Source organism: Lolium rigidum, chromosome 6 (genome assembly GCF_022539505.1).
Source record: "Lolium rigidum isolate FL_2022 chromosome 6, APGP_CSIRO_Lrig_0.1, whole genome shotgun sequence".
Classification (NCBI taxonomy): Eukaryota; Viridiplantae; Streptophyta; class Magnoliopsida; order Poales; family Poaceae; genus Lolium; species Lolium rigidum.
In genome coordinates this window covers 12,007,264-12,026,180 of record NC_061513.1, presented here as the reverse complement: position 1 = coordinate 12,026,180, position 18,917 = coordinate 12,007,264, and the positions used below count along the sequence as shown (strand labels likewise).

At 45.1% G+C, this 18,917-nt stretch overlaps 1 protein-coding gene, 1 non-coding gene and 1 pseudogene across 2 annotated transcripts; 1 reads left to right on the top strand and 2 right to left on the bottom strand.

Moving 5' to 3' along the window:
• Positions 1–760: 760 nt before the first annotated feature.
• On the bottom strand, positions 761–1,265 carry LOC124662172 (annotated as a pseudogene).
• Positions 1,266–14,570: 13,305 nt separating this feature from the next.
• On the top strand, positions 14,571–17,566 carry LOC124661749. Its single transcript, XM_047199623.1, has 3 exons — positions 14,571–15,183; positions 16,328–16,544; positions 16,643–17,566. Exons 1-3 carry the CDS (start codon positions 14,860–14,862, stop codon positions 17,143–17,145), a joined length of 1,044 nt encoding a protein of 347 aa, XP_047055579.1. The 5' UTR covers positions 14,571–14,859; the 3' UTR covers positions 17,146–17,566.
• A 950-nt stretch (positions 17,567–18,516) lies between these two features.
• TRNAM-CAU lies at positions 18,517–18,603 on the bottom strand. The gene is given in 2 exon segments: positions 18,517–18,552; positions 18,566–18,603. It is a non-coding gene; the product is annotated as a tRNA-Met (tRNA).
• Positions 18,604–18,917: the final 314 nt, after the last annotated feature.

Sequence of the window (18,917 nt, the reverse complement as noted above, 5' to 3'; positions counted from 1 at the left end):
GAAAAGGAAAGAAAAGAAATAGAAAAGAAAAAGAAAAGCAATAGCAAATAATAAAAAGAAAAGAAATAGAAAATAAAAGAAAAAGAAACAGAAAAGTAAAAAAAGAAACAGAAAAGTAAAAAAAAAAACGAAAAGAAAAAAAGAAATAGAAAAGAAAAGGAAAGAAAAAAATAGAAAAGAAAAGGAAAGAAAAGAAAAGAAAAAGAAACAGAAACAGAAAAGTAAAAAGAAACAGAAAAGTAACAAAGAAACAGAAAAGAAAACAGCAAAAGAACAGAAAACAGCAAAAGAAAAAGAAAAAAAATACCTTTGGTACCGGTTGGTACCACCAACCGGTACGAAAGACCTTTCGTACCGGTTTTCGTACCGGTTGGTGGTACCAACCGGTACCAAAGGGGTTCCCCTGTGTTTCACTTAGCCGCGCGGGCAAAATTTCCCCCATCTTCTCCATTCTCACACACGCAGACGCGCAGAGACCCGCGCCCACGCCGTCGCCCACGCCGTCGGTCGCGCCCACGCCGTCGCCATCTTCGCCGCAGAGCCGACGCGCCGTCGCAGTCGCCCACGCCGTCGCCTTCGCCTTCGCCCGCCGCTCTCCCCTCCTCCGCGCGCCGGCAACCCGGCCAAGGTGAGCACGCTGCCCCTCTACCCCTCCTCCTCCGGCGCTATCGCCCGCCCCTCTACCCCTCCTCCTCCGCCGCGCTCCACGCCGCGCGCGCCGCTGCGAGACCAGGGCCGGAGACGCCACAGACGGAGACGCCTACGCCGGCGCCAAGGCGGCGCCGCCGCTTCGTCGCCACCGCGCGCGTAGACCGTTCGACAAAATGTCGATGCGGCCCCTCGCCATGCCCACCCGCGCGCTGCCGCCGCTTGGGCCATCCGTCGCCGAACTGCCACTGAACTCGAAGGGCGAGTTGTACTGCGCCACGGTGTAGGACACGGGGCCGGCGCTGCCGCCGTCGGACACGGAGGCGGCCCACTTGGTCCCCTGCAGGCTGGCGTCGAGCAGCACGGCCTTCTGGCCGATGTCGGAGTCGGCGACGAGCCGCCGGCGGCGCACGGCGGCGTACTCCGGCCCCGGCCCACCTTCGCACGGTCAGGCCGTCGGCGGCCGGCGGGTCCGCCTGGTTCTTGGCCGGCACGTAGAAGCTGACGACGAAGGAGGAGGCGCAGAATGGCCCGTCGTTGGGCGCCACCTTGGTGAGCACCGGCGCCATCATCTCGATCGTCTCGTTGTAGGCGTTCTTCCCCTGGATGTACTTGAAAAGCCTGGCCCGGACAGAAACATGATGTCGCCGAACTGCCGCGGCGCAGTCTTCAGTGTCGTCGTGACGTTGTCGTTGTCGCTGGTGTGCCCGGAGACGACGCGCTCGCGGGGGGCGCGGAAACGTGTAGTCGTCGTGCATATGTAGAATTGGAGGTGCGCGGTGGTGGTTGTGCCGCCGGACTTGTTGCCGCTCGCGTCGTAGCGGTAGAAGAAGATGGAGCCAGCCGAGAAGAAGGCCGACGCGAGCAAGAGGGACGAGAGTGAAGCCATGGTCACTAGCCTCTTGCTAGATGTGCTTTACTTAGTTAGACGAGCGAGTGTACATGAGTGGGTGTGGCCATGCCTATCGAATGGCGAGATATATATAGACTCCACATAAGGAGTGGTGTGTGAGTGTGTGGTGCTCCTGCCCATCCCATTGTTCATAAACTCGCCATGTACGTAGTTCCATACTCCGAGTAGGAGTGGCGGTGGCGGAGGAGGAGGGGGAACGCCGAGTGTGTGGTGGATCCAAAGGTTGAGTGTGTGGCGGATCCAAAGGCCGAGTGTGTGGCGGTGGCGGTGGCGGAGGAGGAGGGGGATAGGGTTAGGGTTAGGGTTTTTTGCTTTCTTCATTTCAATTGTTATCCATGATGAATGAAATACAATTGCTTTCTTAATTTTGCAGTGACATTGAGGTATGGAGGACGGCACCTTCGTCCGAGATGAGGAGGGGGAAGAAGCGGTGCAGCAATTGATCTATGAGAGTGCCCGTGATCCGGAACCCGACGATGGAGATGACAACGATTTCCAAGACTTTCTGAATGATTTCGGCGAGGGACTTGAGTCTCGAACAAATTAGAAGAGACAACGAAGTGTCCATCACAAACTCCGGCGAGGTGTATATCTATGTATCAATTAGTCTATATGTTCATCCCTAGATGCATTCATTTATTTGTATTGCACTTATTAACGAATATTTTTTTCTTTTAGCCTTCTGGATCATCGAGCAAGTCTGTTAGATCAAAACGAGGCCCGGCGCGGGTGCTAAAGGGCGAGGGCAGGTTAGCCCTCACGGCATTCAAGGATAATGGTGAACCAGTGGAGCCCAAGGAGTTTTGCCGCAAATTTACAAGTCAATCCGGAGTTATTGTTAGGGACCATGTACCGATCAGCATTCAAGAGTGGCATAAGCCGAAGAACCCGGAGAGTGGTGCTAGTTATGTCAACGACAAGTTGAAAAAATTTCTTTGGGACACGCTACTGACAAAGTTCAGCCTACCGGAAGACATGACGGAAGGCCAGAAGAATAAAGTCAAGGAATGGACGTGGAAGAAGATGGCCATACAATTCCAGACCTTCAAGAAAAATTTATGGGACAAATATAAGAATGAAGATCCAGTATTCGATGATAATCTAGTGAAGATAAAAGATCACCGGGCCGCATTTAAGGAGTATAAGCAATCGTCTACTTTTGTGTCCCGATCGAAGAAAAATACCGAAAATGCCGCAAAGAAGAAACTTCCGCATCATTTGGGGTCGGTGGCTACAAGAGTGCCATTCCGAAGTGGACAGCGTTTGAGAATAAACCGATTGATCATGGAATCACTCCACGGACATGGGACCGGCCCGAACGGTCCAAGTTATGGTTGTTCGCTCATGGGGCGTGGTTGGACCCAAAGACAGGGCTGATCGTTGCGAAGGGAAAATGGAAGGAAAAAATTGAGGCAATTGTACCGAAGCTTGTAGATGCAATTGACAAGGTCGAAAGGGAGAGTACATTCCCGATCGAGAGAATGACGAGCCGACACTCGCTCCGGGGAACCCCGAACATGTTGGACGGGTACGAGCTCGCCCAGGTCTCACCATGAAGGAAGCGTGGCCGGACAGCCGCCGACACTTATAGAAGCCGTTCGCGAAAGAAGAAGAAGGACGCCGACATTGTAACGGAGTTGTTAACTAGGGTGGAGGCTCTTGAGAGAAATCGGAGGGCACCCGATCAGCCGCTGTTTCTACAGGATCCACAAGCCGATGCTGCCCCATCTCAGCGAAGAAGCGGTGTCGGTTCCTCGCATCTTGACGGATGTGGAGGAAGCTACCCCGTGGATTATGTCACGGAGAAGACAGATTGCGAGCTACATATGTTAATCAGGACCGCGTCTCGTTAAGGTGGCGGTCGGCTATGTGTACCCAAGTGAAGATGGAGCAATGCACCATCATATGCCCATTCCACCTGGTTGTGTTCGTGTCGGGGTGGATGAAGTTGTTTCGGGTTTTGAAAAAGTGGAGCTTGATATTCCTAGAGGTGAAGATGAGAGGACACCGGCCGATGTCAAGCACGGTTTCGCCCTATGGCCGAAGAAGTACGTCGTCCTTTTGCAAAGGCCACCGACTCCTACACATGAGCAAGCAAATGCCATCGACTCCTCCCGGTGGCGGTCCTGGTGAGCAGCCAAGTCCACACCTACCCGAGAGGGACCCCAGCGTGAGTCCACCATCTCGAGATCCTCCGCGTAAGACAGCGTCCGTTAAGCGGAACGGTACGCCGCCTAGGAAGAAAGCTAGAAAGGAGAAACAACCGCCGCCTACCGAGAAGTTACCTTGGGAAAAAACTCCAGAGGAAAACGCGGAGGCCGTTCAGGCCGAGGTGATGAAATTTTTTGCACCGAAAGTGCCAGAGATACCTTTCGAGAAGACACTAGATCGGGAGAAAATTGTGCGTACCGTTGACAATCTATATGACCCTGTACCATCGCCGCCATCTGACTATGTGCGTTCTATTGAAAGGTCGTATGACAAGATGATCGAGGCGACAAAACCCGTTCAATCGGGTATCAGGGAGATAAAAGGGATACACGAGTGTCTACCAGCTCGGACAACAACCCGTTCAATCGGTCGCCCCTCTCAAGGTGTTTGACGGGAAGACCGTTCAAAGTTCTCGACAAGACGCAACCGATTACGCCTTAGCTGAACGAGCATATCGGTTTGTTCAAGGGAAAGATTTGGTCGAGAATCTCAGGAAGGTACCAACAAGTATGCGTAACTTGCATTCGTGGTACCTTAAGGCCTCAAAGGAAGGGATCGAGACTATCATGGTGCGAGTTAGGGAAGAGCACTACTTCCAGGAGTACTGTGTGAACGTTGACTTCGCCGAACTCTTTCGGTTATACAATCTCCGGGCCCTCGACAAATCAATCATCAGTTGCTATTGTCTCGTAAGTGATTTATTTATTTAATTTGAGAAGTCGTTCATTGTCCGCAAATTATAATCTTTTGTGCGCTATATTATGCAGATCGAAGATGCTCGAATGCAAAAGGGACGATATCACGGTACATTGGGTTCATTGACCCGCACACAATGCATGTTAAAACCATAGAGAATCCCCTCTATAACAAGGATACACCGCAGACTTTGCTAAGGTTTTTGAAGCGACAACGTGACAAAAAGCTAATACTTTGGCCTTACAACTTCGAGTGAGTCTTACTCGTCTTATAACACATTATATTTTGCTCACCGTATGTCAAAATTTTAACTAATGACTTATGTATATGACACTACATATTGAAACGTGCGTAGGTTTCACTTTATTCTTCTCGTCATCAATTTGGAAATTGGAGAAGTTGAAGTCTTGGACTCACTAAGCAAAAAAAAGGATCTATACTTGTCTTGTTTTTTAATGTTCAGAAGGTAATTTTAATTCTTATCGGTTTGTTTCGTGAATTTCCTGCTTTGAACTAATTGATGACTCTTTTATGCATTTTCTTTTGTCGAGCAGCGTATGGCAAACTTTCATCAAGGAAGATACGTCCCGTGAATGGACACCGAAGCTGCGATGGCGTGCGAAAGTAAGTAGTACTACCTAGGTCCACACACCTTTTAATTATCATACTTGACTATTGTTTGATTGAATTATATTCTTGTAAAGAAATGCCCGCAACAACCTCCGGGAACCGATCTCTGTGGATTCTTCGTTTGCGAGTACATCCGCAGAATTATCAACGAGAGAACGAATAATGAAAGAAATAAAGAGGTACAAAAACAATCTTCACAAATTTGTTTTGTTATCATAAGTTGTGCTGAGTTTCAAGTAATAGTTGTTTCATGTATTCATTTGTATCTTATTCTTTTATAGTTGGCAAGAAAGCGGAACAAGCTCTCAATAGATGACCGCTTCATAGCAATAGGCGAGGAATTGGCGGGATTTTTCCTTCGGGACGTCATACCACCACTCGCAGAGTTCCACTATGAATGAAGATGTACATGTTACATATATAGTTGACTCGAAGAGTACCACTATGCTACATGTAATAGACATATATAGAGTACGCTCGGAGAGTACCACTATGCATGAAGATCGATCTTCATGCATAGTGCTACTTAATTTGCGATCTTATGCAATAACATGTGTGTTATATTATATGCACCAACTTGCTATGCATCATCTTGATCTTCATGTACTACCTAAACCCAAACGCGTTTCTGGTGCATCGACGCGATATGAAACAAACCGATATCCCTAAACCCCTCCAAAAACCCTAAAAAACCAATTCTCCGCCGCGGCAGAGATTTGGGCAAATTCCCGCCGCGGGGGAACCTTTGGTACCGGTTCGTATTACCAACCGGTACCAAAGATCCTTAGCCCTGAGCTCTCCTGGTGGCCCACGTGGAGGCCCCTTTTATACCGGTTCCTAAGCAACCGGTACGAAAGGGTGGGGGCTTTAGTGCCGGATAATTAATACCGGTTGCTCAACCGGTACTAAAGCCCCTCTGGAACCGGTACTGATGAGAGATTTTCTACTAGTGTGTATGTATGTGTCAGCTCTGTTTCTTGCTATCTGCTAATATATTTTCTAGTGTCTAGTGGATCACCCTGTTTGTCTGGTCTGGATAGGATAGTGCCGACATGTGGCCATTAGGATGAATCGTTAGATCGCCCTTTTGATTGGTTGAACTCGATCAGTTATTGATCCGCACTACTGAACGAGCTATAGTTGTGCAGCATTCAGACATGATTGGGTGTTAATCCGTTATTTTGCATATGGATGTTAATCTAATATTCCAGTTGCCTTCCAAGGCAATTCTTTTTTATATATTCCAGTTGCCAATATATACTTCTAGCCAGGGAGCATTATGGGTAGGGTAGCCAATTATGCACACCATCAACTGGAATCTTTCATTGTGCTCGAGGTTTATTACTCCTTTCGTCCTAAAAACTGTGTCGCAGAATTTATCTAAATTTAGATGTATTTATACACTAGATCGTGTCTAGATACATCTGAATTTAAACAAATTTGCGACAATCTTTTTCTGATGGAGGGAGTATATAACTGAGAGTGGGAATTGAGCGAGTAGGATCAATTGGATAACTAACCTCCTACTTATCCAACTATGGACCGTGAAATATTTTAATTGACCCGTGTCTACGGCCAGATGGTGGAAATTATATACATTTATATATTCTCTCTTCTTCTATCGTCAGAGCAGAGTTACCTAGCTCTGTTCCTCAAAAGAATAACGAGTTACCTAGCTCTTTTGTACGTGTACTTTTGACAGACGGTGGTAGAGGAAGAAGAAGAGTATATTCTTGTATTATCCCTATTCCTTCCGTCCAAACGGGCCACTGCATCTGCATGCATACATAATAATTCTGAAATAAACTTTAGGACCCATGACTTGGTTCTGTGTGTAGTTTAAAATCATATAGCCCGATTGTGAATTACTCTAGTTTAAGGCTGAGCTTTGTCAAGCTAGTGGTAGTGGAGACTAGTAGCAGGAGTACTAGTTGTGATTTTTTTTTTAGAATTTTACTAGTAGCTGTTTTAGGGCTAAGCTTTGTCAAGTCAATGGTAGATGACGCGGGGTATCCCAGCATGCATGACGCGTTGAGTATCCCAGCATGCAAGTGCTCCACTGCCCATCGGGTGTTGAATAGTGCCAGCATTCGAGTAAGTCGTCACAGCAAGTGGCCCCACAAACTTGGTATATAGATCAGTGCTGGCAAGATCAATTAGCAGCCTAACCAAATCAATGTGGCTCAATCACATGTTTCCCGTGGCTGCCGCTGCCGCTGAAACGACCCATGGATGGCTACCATTATTCTAGAAGAACATACCAAGTACTCCCTCTGTGTTTTTTATAAAGGACGCTTTGTTAATTAAAAGATTGTAAACATTAAACTTAACCTCTGCATAACTAAGATGTATATAGCTATTCAAGATAACAATAAATAAATAAAAGTCAATACAAAACGATGATCGCTAGAAGTCTCAAAAGCCAGCTAGACAGGAGGAGCAATAATCCTAAGATTATGCAGCCATCCATGTTGGGTAATAAATTATTTTACCATCTCCAACCGTGTAGACACCATCGTAAAGAGGTCACGGTCCTCCGTGTGCTGACCATAACCGAGCAAAGACGTACACTGGTATATTACCTGCATAAGAAAAGAATTTCTATTATGAAAAACCTTGTTATTTTTACATAGGCAAAGCGACTATATCAAGACAATCGCTCCCACTCTGATAAGTAACTTGTACCTACAGTCCAAAATATTTGCAGCACTCTGTGGTGGGTATAAGGTAGAACTTACTTGACCATATAGATCTAGCGAATTAACACTGGAAGAAAATATGTTTTACTATCTCCTCTTCGTGACAGAAAACACATTTCGTACATCCATGCGCTTGTATTTTGCAAAGTTATCATTAGTAAGAATAACACCGCTTCGAATATACCATGCAAAAAAATACTTTCGTTTTCAGTGGTATCCTCATCTTCTAAGTGAACTTATTATTAACTACCGGCTGAATGGATTTGATTAAGACTTTATACATGGATCTTACCAAAAATACACCACTTGGTTAGTTCCCAGTGAAATTCATCAGACCCTTAGTCAGCTGGGCTGAAGCTAAACCGGCCTCTGTTTTTATTTACTTCGACTTTTAGGTTCAGTCAAAGCCAAACTTTGCAAAATTTGATTAAAAAAAATATAAGAAAAAATATCAATATTTATAATCTTAAATATGTACTTTATAACAATTTTGTATAATAGATTTTATATTATAGATGTTGATACTTTCCCGTAAATATTCGATCAAAGTTTATAAAATTTGATTTTAACTTAACTTAAAACGCGAAGTAATTATGCATGGACCAAGTACCTATGTTAGTCTGAATTTGGAAAATTCCCTTTCTAGAGCTGTATCTAGGCAGTTGGATCGGATCTCGAACGTCGTCTTGTGCTGGCTGGCGCTGATTTGGCTGGTACCGAAAACCGTGGATGACATCCAACTGGCCGGGTCTTTCCTTTCGTGTGGCTCAAGCCGATGGACAGGGACACACAACAGATTACTTGCAGCTACACGCACGCATGTGCGCAAGTGGCAACGGGGCTAACTAAACTTAACTCCCAAGCCAATTTTCAAATCCGGCGTCTCTACTCCACATTCTATCCGTAAACACGGTTGAGTGAGGTAAAATAAAAGAGGGAATCAAATGACTGGTATTACTTTTGGTGCATATGGTATTTTATTACTGCTAGCTCGACTTGAATGAACCAACGGTGTCCATACATTGTCCAAGAGATGTCAATGAAAACAGCGCCCGAATGGCAGGTAATTATACTTTTATCTACCCCATCAGTGGCTGACGGAGCCACTCTATGAACAATGGATGTACAAATTAAGTAAACTAAAGTTCCTAAACAGGTGGATTCTAGGTACAAAACGATTATCAGACTGAGAGCGATTGCAGTAGCATGGTCGCTTTACCTATGTAGAAATGATAAGGTTTTTAATGATAAAAGTTTCTCTCTCATGCAGGTCATCTACCGGTGTACAACTTTACTTCGTTTATGGTCGCCACTTTAGCGTTTGGAGGATCGCGACCTCTTTATAGAGGTGTCTACACGATTGGAGAACACGGCCACCGAGTTTATTTCCCAACATGGGTGGCTGCATAGTCGGAGGATTGAAGCCAACGGAGCATCATAGTAGTTGGCGTTTCATACCGTTTTTTATCTCTTATGGATTGATACTACACTTCTGAACGGCTATGCGCATCCTAGTTATGTAGAGGTTGGATGTAATGCTTAAAACTTTTTGAGTAATAAAACGGCCCTTATCGAAAAAAGTAAACTAAACTCATTGTTTTATTCATATTTCTCCTAATTTATTTAATGTGTATTGCTCTAAATGTGAATTGGACATAGATATATAAGCCTTTGCCTAAAATAATGGATGTACAATTGTACACCCATGTACTAATTTGCCTCCGCCCATGTACCCATCCGCTCACAATTACTATATCCGTCTAAAAAATAAGTATCTTACCTTCCTTTAGATACGAATTTATTTGGACATATTTTATTTGCAGATGTATCCATATTTTTGAATGAAGAACAAAGTGAGACACTTATTTTTGTACAGATGGACTACTTTGCGTTGTAGGTTTAGTCAAAGTCAAGCTTTGTAAAGTTTGATCAACTATCTAGAAAAAACATTAACTTTATTTTGGGTTGATTGGGACTATAATTTCGTGGTTCATTTCATAAATGTTTTTTGTGTGTAGAAAATGATTGGTAGTAGTACCCCTTCATTCAAAAATAACTGTCTCAATTTTTATATTCGAATTATTTACAACTAAAATGTATCTAGATAAATCTGTATATACAGGCAAAGCTAAAACACTTATTTTAAACAGAGATGGTACGATTTTATAATTTGCTTTCGGCTGCAATAAAGAAAGCCACGTACGTACTGCTTCCTAGGGGCAAAAGGCAAGCTATGGACGACCCTATGTACAACCGGCTCAACCTAAACAACCGCTAGACAAAATAAGTCAGGTATCTCCGGTACTGTGGCCATGATTTTATCATCGCAATAACACTAAACCCCATATTCGATACGATTATACGATGCACGATGTGATGCCATTTACATAGAAAAAAGAGTATATATATTGCTTTTCTTTAGCCGCCAACGTGTCTATTTAAATTAGCCAACGAACAAACCTGAGGACGTACGGCGACTATTAATATTACTCCTTCCGGCCCTAATTATTTGTTACAGATTCAAGGATCTATTGAATCTAGACAAATTTTAGACTATATTTCCCTAAGAAGAAAGTCCAATTCTCATCCTTGAACTCTTGAGAAAGTTCACTTTCAGTCCCAAAATTTATTTTTAGTCTAGAATGAACCTTGAACTCTCATAATAGTTCATTTTTCATCCCTTTGCAGTTGAGTTGAGCAAATTACTGGCGTGGAAAGAAAAAAATAGGGAACCAACCAAATTGGTTTAGAACCAGACCAAGCACAAACTAGGTGAGATGTTAAACCAAACGTATTACGCGATAAGTATGTAGGGCCGGATTGAGTAATAAATCTCCTCTCTCTCTGTATTACGTTTAGTGGCCTATTGAGGATGCTCTTCTTGGTCTAGCCCGTGGCAATCCCATCAATTGCTTAAGTATTCTCAAGAATTAATTAATCGCCAAACAATTGGGGTTGAACATACTTGTTTTAAAGGAAGGTGGGCGGTGAACCAGCTGTAGACTTTGGCATGGTGTTTTTATTCTCTGCACTTGGGAACAGTCACCATTCATGGTCCCAAGCGATAGGCGGATATGCTCTTGGATAAATCAGTCCATGAAATAAAGATACTCGCATCTTTAGGGTATACAATTAACCAGGACAAGTAGCACGAGTAACAGTTAATCAATGGCACACCATCTGCACAAAGCAAGCGAGATCAATGGGGTAGTACTAATCAAGCACGACATGTAGCGTGGACGTACGTGGTCCTATGCTTGATCCGTAGCGGGCATTACTTGGGAAATAATTCTTCCCTGTACTTGTTTGGCTTATAGTATGTTTTGTTTTCTTGTACAGGTATATGGCCACGCCTCCAATTATGTGCTACGATCTGATCCTGACAGGTGATGCGTGTCTTGGCTAGCGTTGTTTAACAGATTGCAAGATCGCTCAAGTAGAATAATCTAGACTTCATTTGGATACAGAAAAACTTGCCTTATCTGTAATTGCAAATAAAACAATTATGAAAAAACGCAAAGTAGACAGCAGAAATACATGCAAACAAGCTCATAGCATGTATGCATACTACACGATCATATAACGTTTATTGAAGACCGAGGAACCACGGACTAAAAATAAATTATGAAGTCATCACATGAATCTCAATACCGATGTTGTCGCCTTCTTACGCCGAAATAAAATTCACCTTAAACAAATGTGTAGTCAAATGCAAAGTTTGATTGCTCCTAAAGAGTGAAATGAGATATCAGCACCTCCGCTAGCCACGCAAAATCGAGAGAACGAGTGTTGCCAACGTGTCGTCTATACAATTTCAACGTACATAGACACACTAAACCTCCATGTTGACATGCTTACACAACATCTTCCAAAGGCCATGAGTTGCATAACAATTTTTGTGACCAACGAATTCACCGGCTAAGCCTTGCAAAAGAACATGAACATCGCCCTCCGGTAGTGACACATATGTGAGGGCACATTTGGTGTTTCATCGATCTTAGAATTATTATTGGGGTCACAACCATCTCTTGGCGCAACGCATGATCATACGTCATAAAACAGATGCTGACATACGACATTAATTAGGACATAAATGAGTGGGTTGCCACTTCTGGTGGCGACTACTCCTGTGTAGTGGGTTGCCACCTGGGGAAGAGGAAGTTTTCCCAAAAAGTGTTGGTCCTCAATTGGTGGAGGTTGTGAGCTGTGCTTTGCAGTCGGCATCGAGGTAGGCGTTTGCGCAGAGAGGGTGGGGTTCTAGGTTTTTAGCCTCTACTCATGGGAAGAATTGTCAATTTTTTACTTGAACAACAAGAGTTCTGCTTTTATGCATTAAGAGGGGGAAACAACAACGTTTTTACAGTGGCAACCACAACCTCAGCTCAAAAAAGCAAAAAACGGAACAAAGTTAAGACCTAAATGCGGCACAAAACTGGGTGACATCAGCTCTAGCTCTATCAACAACACTAGCAGGAAGAGTGCTCGAATGCTAGAAAATTCGCCGGTACCTTTGCTTCCAGATATTCCACAAAATATAGGAAGTCAAAGTGACAGTTCTTTCCCTGGAGCTCAAATCAATATTTTTGCAAATTTGAAAGAATTATTATCATTCCTGGTCCAAGGTGCTAGCCGGATATGCTTTTGGATTAATCAGTCGCCGTAATAAAAAGACGATCACATCTTTAAGGCATACGATTAGTCGGGACAAGAACTAAGGGCATGAGCAATGGTGGCATACACAACTAGCTGCTCCATGTAAAAAGTTGTCAGAAGCAACATGGTTAATTTTATCTCTCCAATGGAAGCTACAACTTTAGTCAGAAAAAAGAGAGAAGGAACCCCACAAATATGACACTATGTATCTCCTCTCTCTCCAAAAGCATGCTTTTTGGACTTAAGATCCCACTTCTTGAAGAGGAGGCTGCCTCCTCATCCGAACCTACTTTGGACCACCCGAACCTAGTTAAAGGTGTGAGGCAGTAGCTCTAGGGCAGTGCATTGGGCATGCCCTAAGCAGGAGCAAGAGTTAATCAATGTCACAGTATCTGCACAAAGCATCAGAGATCACACTGGAGTAGCAGTACGAACACACTATTTTCTAAGCACGACAGCTAGGCGTGGTGAGTGGTCCTATGATTGATCCGTTGGTGACATTACTTGGGCTATAATTCTTCCATGTACAGTACCTACTTTGGCTTATCTGTTCTTTTTTTTTTCTAGTACAGATATACAGCCACACGTATATCAAGTTAATAACGTGCTCCGATCTGGCCGATCCTGGCAGGCGATCCGTGTGTTCGCTAGCGTTGTTTAGCAGATTGAAAGATCGCACAAGCAGCATAATTTAGACTCCATTTGGACAACAAAAACTGCCTCTGTAATTAGAAAAATATAGACCATTATGACAAAAAAGCGAAGTAAAACACACAAGCGTGTGCAAACAAGCACACAACATGCATACCTACATGATGAAATAACGTTTATTGAAGACGGAAGAGTCACCAAGTTTTCAAAAAACTATGAAGTCGACCATCGCATGAATCTCAATACCGATGGCGTGTCATCATCTTCCGTCGAAAGAAAATTCACCTAAATGTGAAGTCACATGTTGGGTATGATTGCTCGTGAAAAGTGAAGTTGGATATCACCACCTCCACTGGCCACGCGAAATCGAGAGGACGAGTGTTGCCCGTTTTGTACCTATCTTCTTCACCAAGAAACACACCAGGCGTGCACTTGCCTGATATGCACGCAGTTGATCCGGTCTCAACGGAAGGCATCAAATACAGGCCGATTCGCTACCTTCAGCTTTGATAAACACTCAATAATCACAACTCTGTTTTATTCACACTACCAACTAACTATTACGAGCTAAAGGTGACACGTGTCTTATCAGGCGTTGTTTAATAAATTATGGGATCTCTTCGGTAGCATATGGTAATTTAGACTTTCTTTGAGCACAGAAATCCCGTAGAAAGTTGTTTTTTAAAGAAAAAGTCGTGTACACAACGTAAATGTATAGTTGTTCACACACTTATAAGTCCGGCGAAGAACAGGGGTATAGCATACCAGGTTTTATGACCGACGAACTCAACAATTACGCATCGCTATCGACAGGAGCATCGCGCTCTGCTAATGACACACGCAAGTGATTGAATTCGGTTTTTAATTTGTCCGGGTGGGATTGGGTTACAACCCTCGCGTAATGCAGCGCGGGTTTGGATTTGATCGTGTATCATGAATCGCATGTGAGATAAATCTAGGATTAAAAATAGATTAGATGGTATCGTTGTGTGGTTTCTACCCATCTTGCGCACCAAGAAAGCACCACATGCACATGGGCACAGGCGCACAGCTGATCCACTCCCAATCAGGAGCGCACACGCAGCTAATGACTCAACTAATCATGACCCCTCCGGTACGTCAATTAACTAAACACTCTCTAATCACAGAGCGCCGCATGCTTTAGCCCACACTAATTTTAATTTAATTTATTCACGGCAAAGAATACCAGGAGCGGCCTCGGGAAACCAAGACAGAGCTAATAACATCCTGGCGTCCCATCCCACCGTCCAGTTCCCAGCCATCAAGGATCCGACGGCTGAGAGTGACCGTCGAGCAGCGAATTCGAAACAGCAAGCCGCTTCCCGCCCCGGCGGCCGCGGGCCCACGAGGCTCGGTAGCTTCGCCCAACAACCCAAGCTGGCCGGGCGGCGGCGGCTATAAATAAAGAGAGGGCAGCCGCGTTGGCTTTTCCCCCATTCTCCCGTTCCCCACCTCCAATTCCATTGGTTTGGCTTGGCTTGGCTGGGTTCCTCCGCGAGATTTCGCCGGTTTCGCGAGAGGAAACCCAAACCAAATCCCCTATTCTCTTCTCCCACCAAATTTTGCTCCAATTCGCGCTACGTTTCGCCGCCGGCTCGATTCCCAGGGCCGCGCAACCCCCTCTCCTCCGACGACCCAATCGCTGCTGCGGTTCGCGAGGCTCTCCGGCGCGGGCTTCGGTTTCACGGGGACTTCATTCAGACCTGTTCGTTCGGCTACACCACCGGCCGCGGCGGGATGATGCTGGTGGCCAAGGAGTTCGGCGTCTCGCCGCCGGGGGCCGTGGCGCCGCGGAGGAGGGCGCCGCCGGCGAGGGTGGCCGCGCCGCGCGGGGTCGGCGGCAACGGGGGCTCGCCGGTCGGGGACCTCTGGCTGCGGACGCGCGGTGGCCCCGCGGACCAGGGCCACGGCGGGAGCCTCGCCGGCAGCAGCCACGACAGCGAGCTCGACCTGGCCCTCCTCGTCAGCGACTTCCTCGAGGGCGGCAGCGGGGACTCGCGCGGCAGCAGCGACAGCGAGTCCGGCCTCTCCGACCTCGCGCACCTAGCCGATAAGATCTCGGTAAGTTATGTTTACCCCATCCCCCTTCCTGCTGCTTCCCCTCTCTGCTCTGCCCTGCTCATGTCAAATTGCCTGGTTTCAGAGCAGATGCCTTCAAACTGTGCTAATTAGGAAGCTGCCTGTTACCCTACTTCAAACCGTGGCTTCAAATTATGCTAATTACCCAAGTGGATGTTACCGTAATTCAAACTGCGGCTAATCAGTCGAAGTTCTCATAGATTTCATAGAAATAGATTTCACGCGAATTGTTTGATGTGAGAACATGCCCTGAAATTGGGTGTCTGTTACGGAAAAGGCCAATTAGGAGTTGTACTTATGAAGCCATGATGATGAAGTGCCCGCAACTTCCCAGAAATTGCGTACCACTTGCTTTCTTCATGTCGATTGCCGTTGGTGGCCTGTTTTTCTCTGAATTTTCTCGGTAACCACAGTGCAATATAAAATCAACAGTGACTTTTTCTGATTTGAAGATCATTTCAATTGTTGTCTCTCAAGTTTGATTTAGAACATGACTTCAATTTACGTCAACTTAGGTGGCTGCTACCGTAAGGAAAGGTCAATTTGGAGTACTTCTGAAACCATGACCATCTGGTTGGAACTTGGAACTTCTTAATATTTATTTGTGCTGCCGCTGCCCTGTTTTGCTCCTCTGAATTTACTCCATGACCGCAGTGCAACATAAACAATGAATTTGCACTTGTCATTTCTGTTGTTGTTATTCTTTACGATATATATACCTGCCATGTTTGATCTGAATTTACTCCGTCGACATAGTGCAATCAAGGATTAAGCTTGCAGACCCGCAGCTGCAATTCTGATATTGTCTCTGAAGTTTTGTTGCACAGCAGAATTTAGTTCCAACTACTATGATTCCTAAGGACCAAATAGCAGTTCTAGGATTTTAGCAGTATATGTTCAGCAGTTAGAAGTTAGTGTTGCCAGCATTTGTTACCCTGCTATAACCTTGAGCTACCAATTTGTACTAGACCATGCTATTTGTCTCATGCTCATTATGAAGTCTGGCCCAGACAAGGCCGCTGGTTTTATGTTTTGGTCACTACTTGTACTCAAACTAATAACTGGATAGCTTAATGATGCATACCATGCGCAAACTGAATCTGACATTCTGCGTGTTCAATTTTAGATGTACAAGCAAGCTGGAGATGACCAAGAACACGAGATGCTCTCTGTGGTCCAATCGCTGCTCTTCTCAATCCATGAGTCGGAGCTTCAGGCTTTCATAAGAGGTCAATGTACCGGGAGTTGCATCCGTCATCTCCTGGTGAAGCTCTTGAGATACGCTGGCTATGATGCTGCAGTTTGCGTATCCAAATGGCAGGGATTCGACAAGATACCTGGAGGTAGACCACTAGGCTACTTATGCTTTACAGTCAGAACCCTTCTTGTTTCTCCATAGTTTGAGCTGTGTGACTGAGCTGTTTGTTGTTTTGCCAATCAGGTGATCATGAGTACATTGATGTGATAACGAACAGCGCTATGACTGGTCCGGAGCGTCTGATCATTGATATTGACTTCAGAAGCCACTTTGAAATAGCCAGAGCTGTTGATTCATATGGCGCTCTCCTGGATTCGCTTCCAGTGGTCTATGTCGGCACCCTTCCCAGGCTGAAGCAGTTCCTGAACGTGATGGTAGACGCAGCGAAATGGTCCCTGAAGCAGAACTCCATGCCCCTGCCTCCGTGGAGATCCCTGTCCTACCTCCAAGCGAAATGGCAGTCCAAGTATGAGAGGAAAGACTTGCTGAACCCTGAGCAAGAGTTCCACGGTGGCATCATGAACTCGGATCACCACACGCTCTGTGTCGGGCATCTGAAGAGGCTCAAGTCCTCCCTGCAGTCAGAGCTCGACACCGGGAGATTGCTCATGATGCCCATCCAGACTGACACGACGAGGAGGGCGAAGTTCGACAGGCGACTGCGGCGTTCCCTGCTCAGCTTCTGACACGTACACAAGCTTCCTGGATGGATGCAGAAGAATTTTGAGAAGGACGAGGAGTAGCGGAAGGAGAGGATTTTTTGTTACAGGCTTTTAATTTTGACAGTTGATGGGAGATAGATGGTTGGGGTTAACTGGAAGGAGAGTGGGGATAACATGCCAGGTTTTTTGAAGGCACATACAAAAGATAAAAAAACACACAAAATTATTTTTCTGTTTCATTTTTGTTTCTTTGGTGAGTGACGGATGCTAGCGATTAATCCGCTAGCATACCATGTACAACTCGAGAGTTGTCACAAATTTTCCACTTATATTGATTATTTATCGCACAGATGTGTCTTGACCACACAGATGTGTCATGTTCCTCTTACCAATGTATTTTTGAGAAACATTATACATGTTTTGAAGAAAATTATCATTGTACTCCCATTTAACGACATCAATATTCAGTGATTGGAAAAGTCGTCCATGTATCTCGAGGCATGCTTTAGCTTTCTCACCCTCTTTTCTTGTAACCACTGTGATTGGAAAACATGGGAATCTTTCCATGCAAAAGAAGCGGCAGTGGCAGCGCTTGCTCTATACATTATTATCGTCTGATGATGATGTGTTCCTAGAGTGGAATGCTTTGAGAAAAGAAGAAGAAAGATTAGCGAGAAAAGAAAGGAACATATGCGGCGGAGCGCATTAAGAAAAGAAGAGATGTTTGTTGCATTGGCTAAGACAAGTCTTGGTTCCCCTTTGCCAGCCTGAGCCTGATCAGCTTTGTCCCAGGATGGTGATGTTCCCCCATTGTGTCCCGTTTCCAGCGTCTGAACTAAAACAGCTGGGGCGGGGCGGATCAATCATGTGAGATGTTACACTAAATTAAGTTAACCGTTCGAGGATAAACAAATTGGGGCGGATCAATCATGCGACGAGTCTCTGAATTGCTGCTTAGCTTTGTCCCAGGATCATGATGTTGTCCCGTTGTCAGTGCTTCGATTAAACAACTGGGGATGGGGCGGATCAATCATGCTTTTGAGTTGTGAGGTGTATTAACAAACAGTTCGAGCGACGGTTGCTTCTTGGGCGAGACCTGAGGAAGTCACGGTGTGTGTGCTCATTCTTATAGTTTCGCATTCTTTTGTTGGCTGCCGCTGCGCAAAACGGTTAAGCAGGAGTTGATCCCGCTGGAAATATGCATCTGCAATTCTGCATGTTGAGCAATATCATCGTGTGTAACAGTGTAAGCAGCACGCAGGAGGGCGAAGCAGGTACTAGATCCGATAAAAGAAATGGGTTAGCATGGCATGAAATTGCCGCAGTTACGAGCTAAGAACCAGAAGGTGGAATAATTCTCTGAAAAAAAAAAAAAACTAGAGGGGAAAAAAAGATTGGGGTGAGAGAGGCTCGAACTCTCGACCTCAGGATCACTCGCTTTAGCTATGAGACCTACGCGCTAGCCAACTGCGCCACCACCCCGTCGTGTTATAAATCTACATTACAAATAATTATAGTTTGTTTGAGTTACGCATAACTGTTCATGATCGATACCGCATGCCCATCAGTTCGCATGACAGGTGGGCAAACTCGAGCGATAGGATATCAAGTTCCGTCTTCTTCTTTCATTCATGTCTATTGTGCTGCTAATATGGCTGCACATTCATTAGCTAAGTCGTGTGAGTTTTTTAGCGTGTTGTCTCGTGGTGTTGCCCTGGATTGTATCCGGAAGCATATTCGTAATGACATTTTAGTTATATGATCAATAAAGCCCATGTGTTCCCTAAAAAAAAGAT

What these genes read in the sequence shown, in the direction of transcription:
- LOC124661749 (XM_047199623.1), top strand. Translation starts at nt 14,860, where the DNA reads ATGATGCTGGTGGCCAAGGAGTTCGGCGTCTCGCCGCCGGGGGCCGTG. An exon ending in ACCTAGCCGATAAGATCTCG is followed by an intron (nt 15,184 to 16,327) that starts GTAAGTTATGTT and finishes GTTCAATTTTAG; the next exon opens with ATGTACAAGCAAGCTGGAGA. An exon ending in ATTCGACAAGATACCTGGAG is followed by an intron (nt 16,545 to 16,642) that starts GTAGACCACTAG and finishes TTTGCCAATCAG; the next exon opens with GTGATCATGAGTACATTGAT.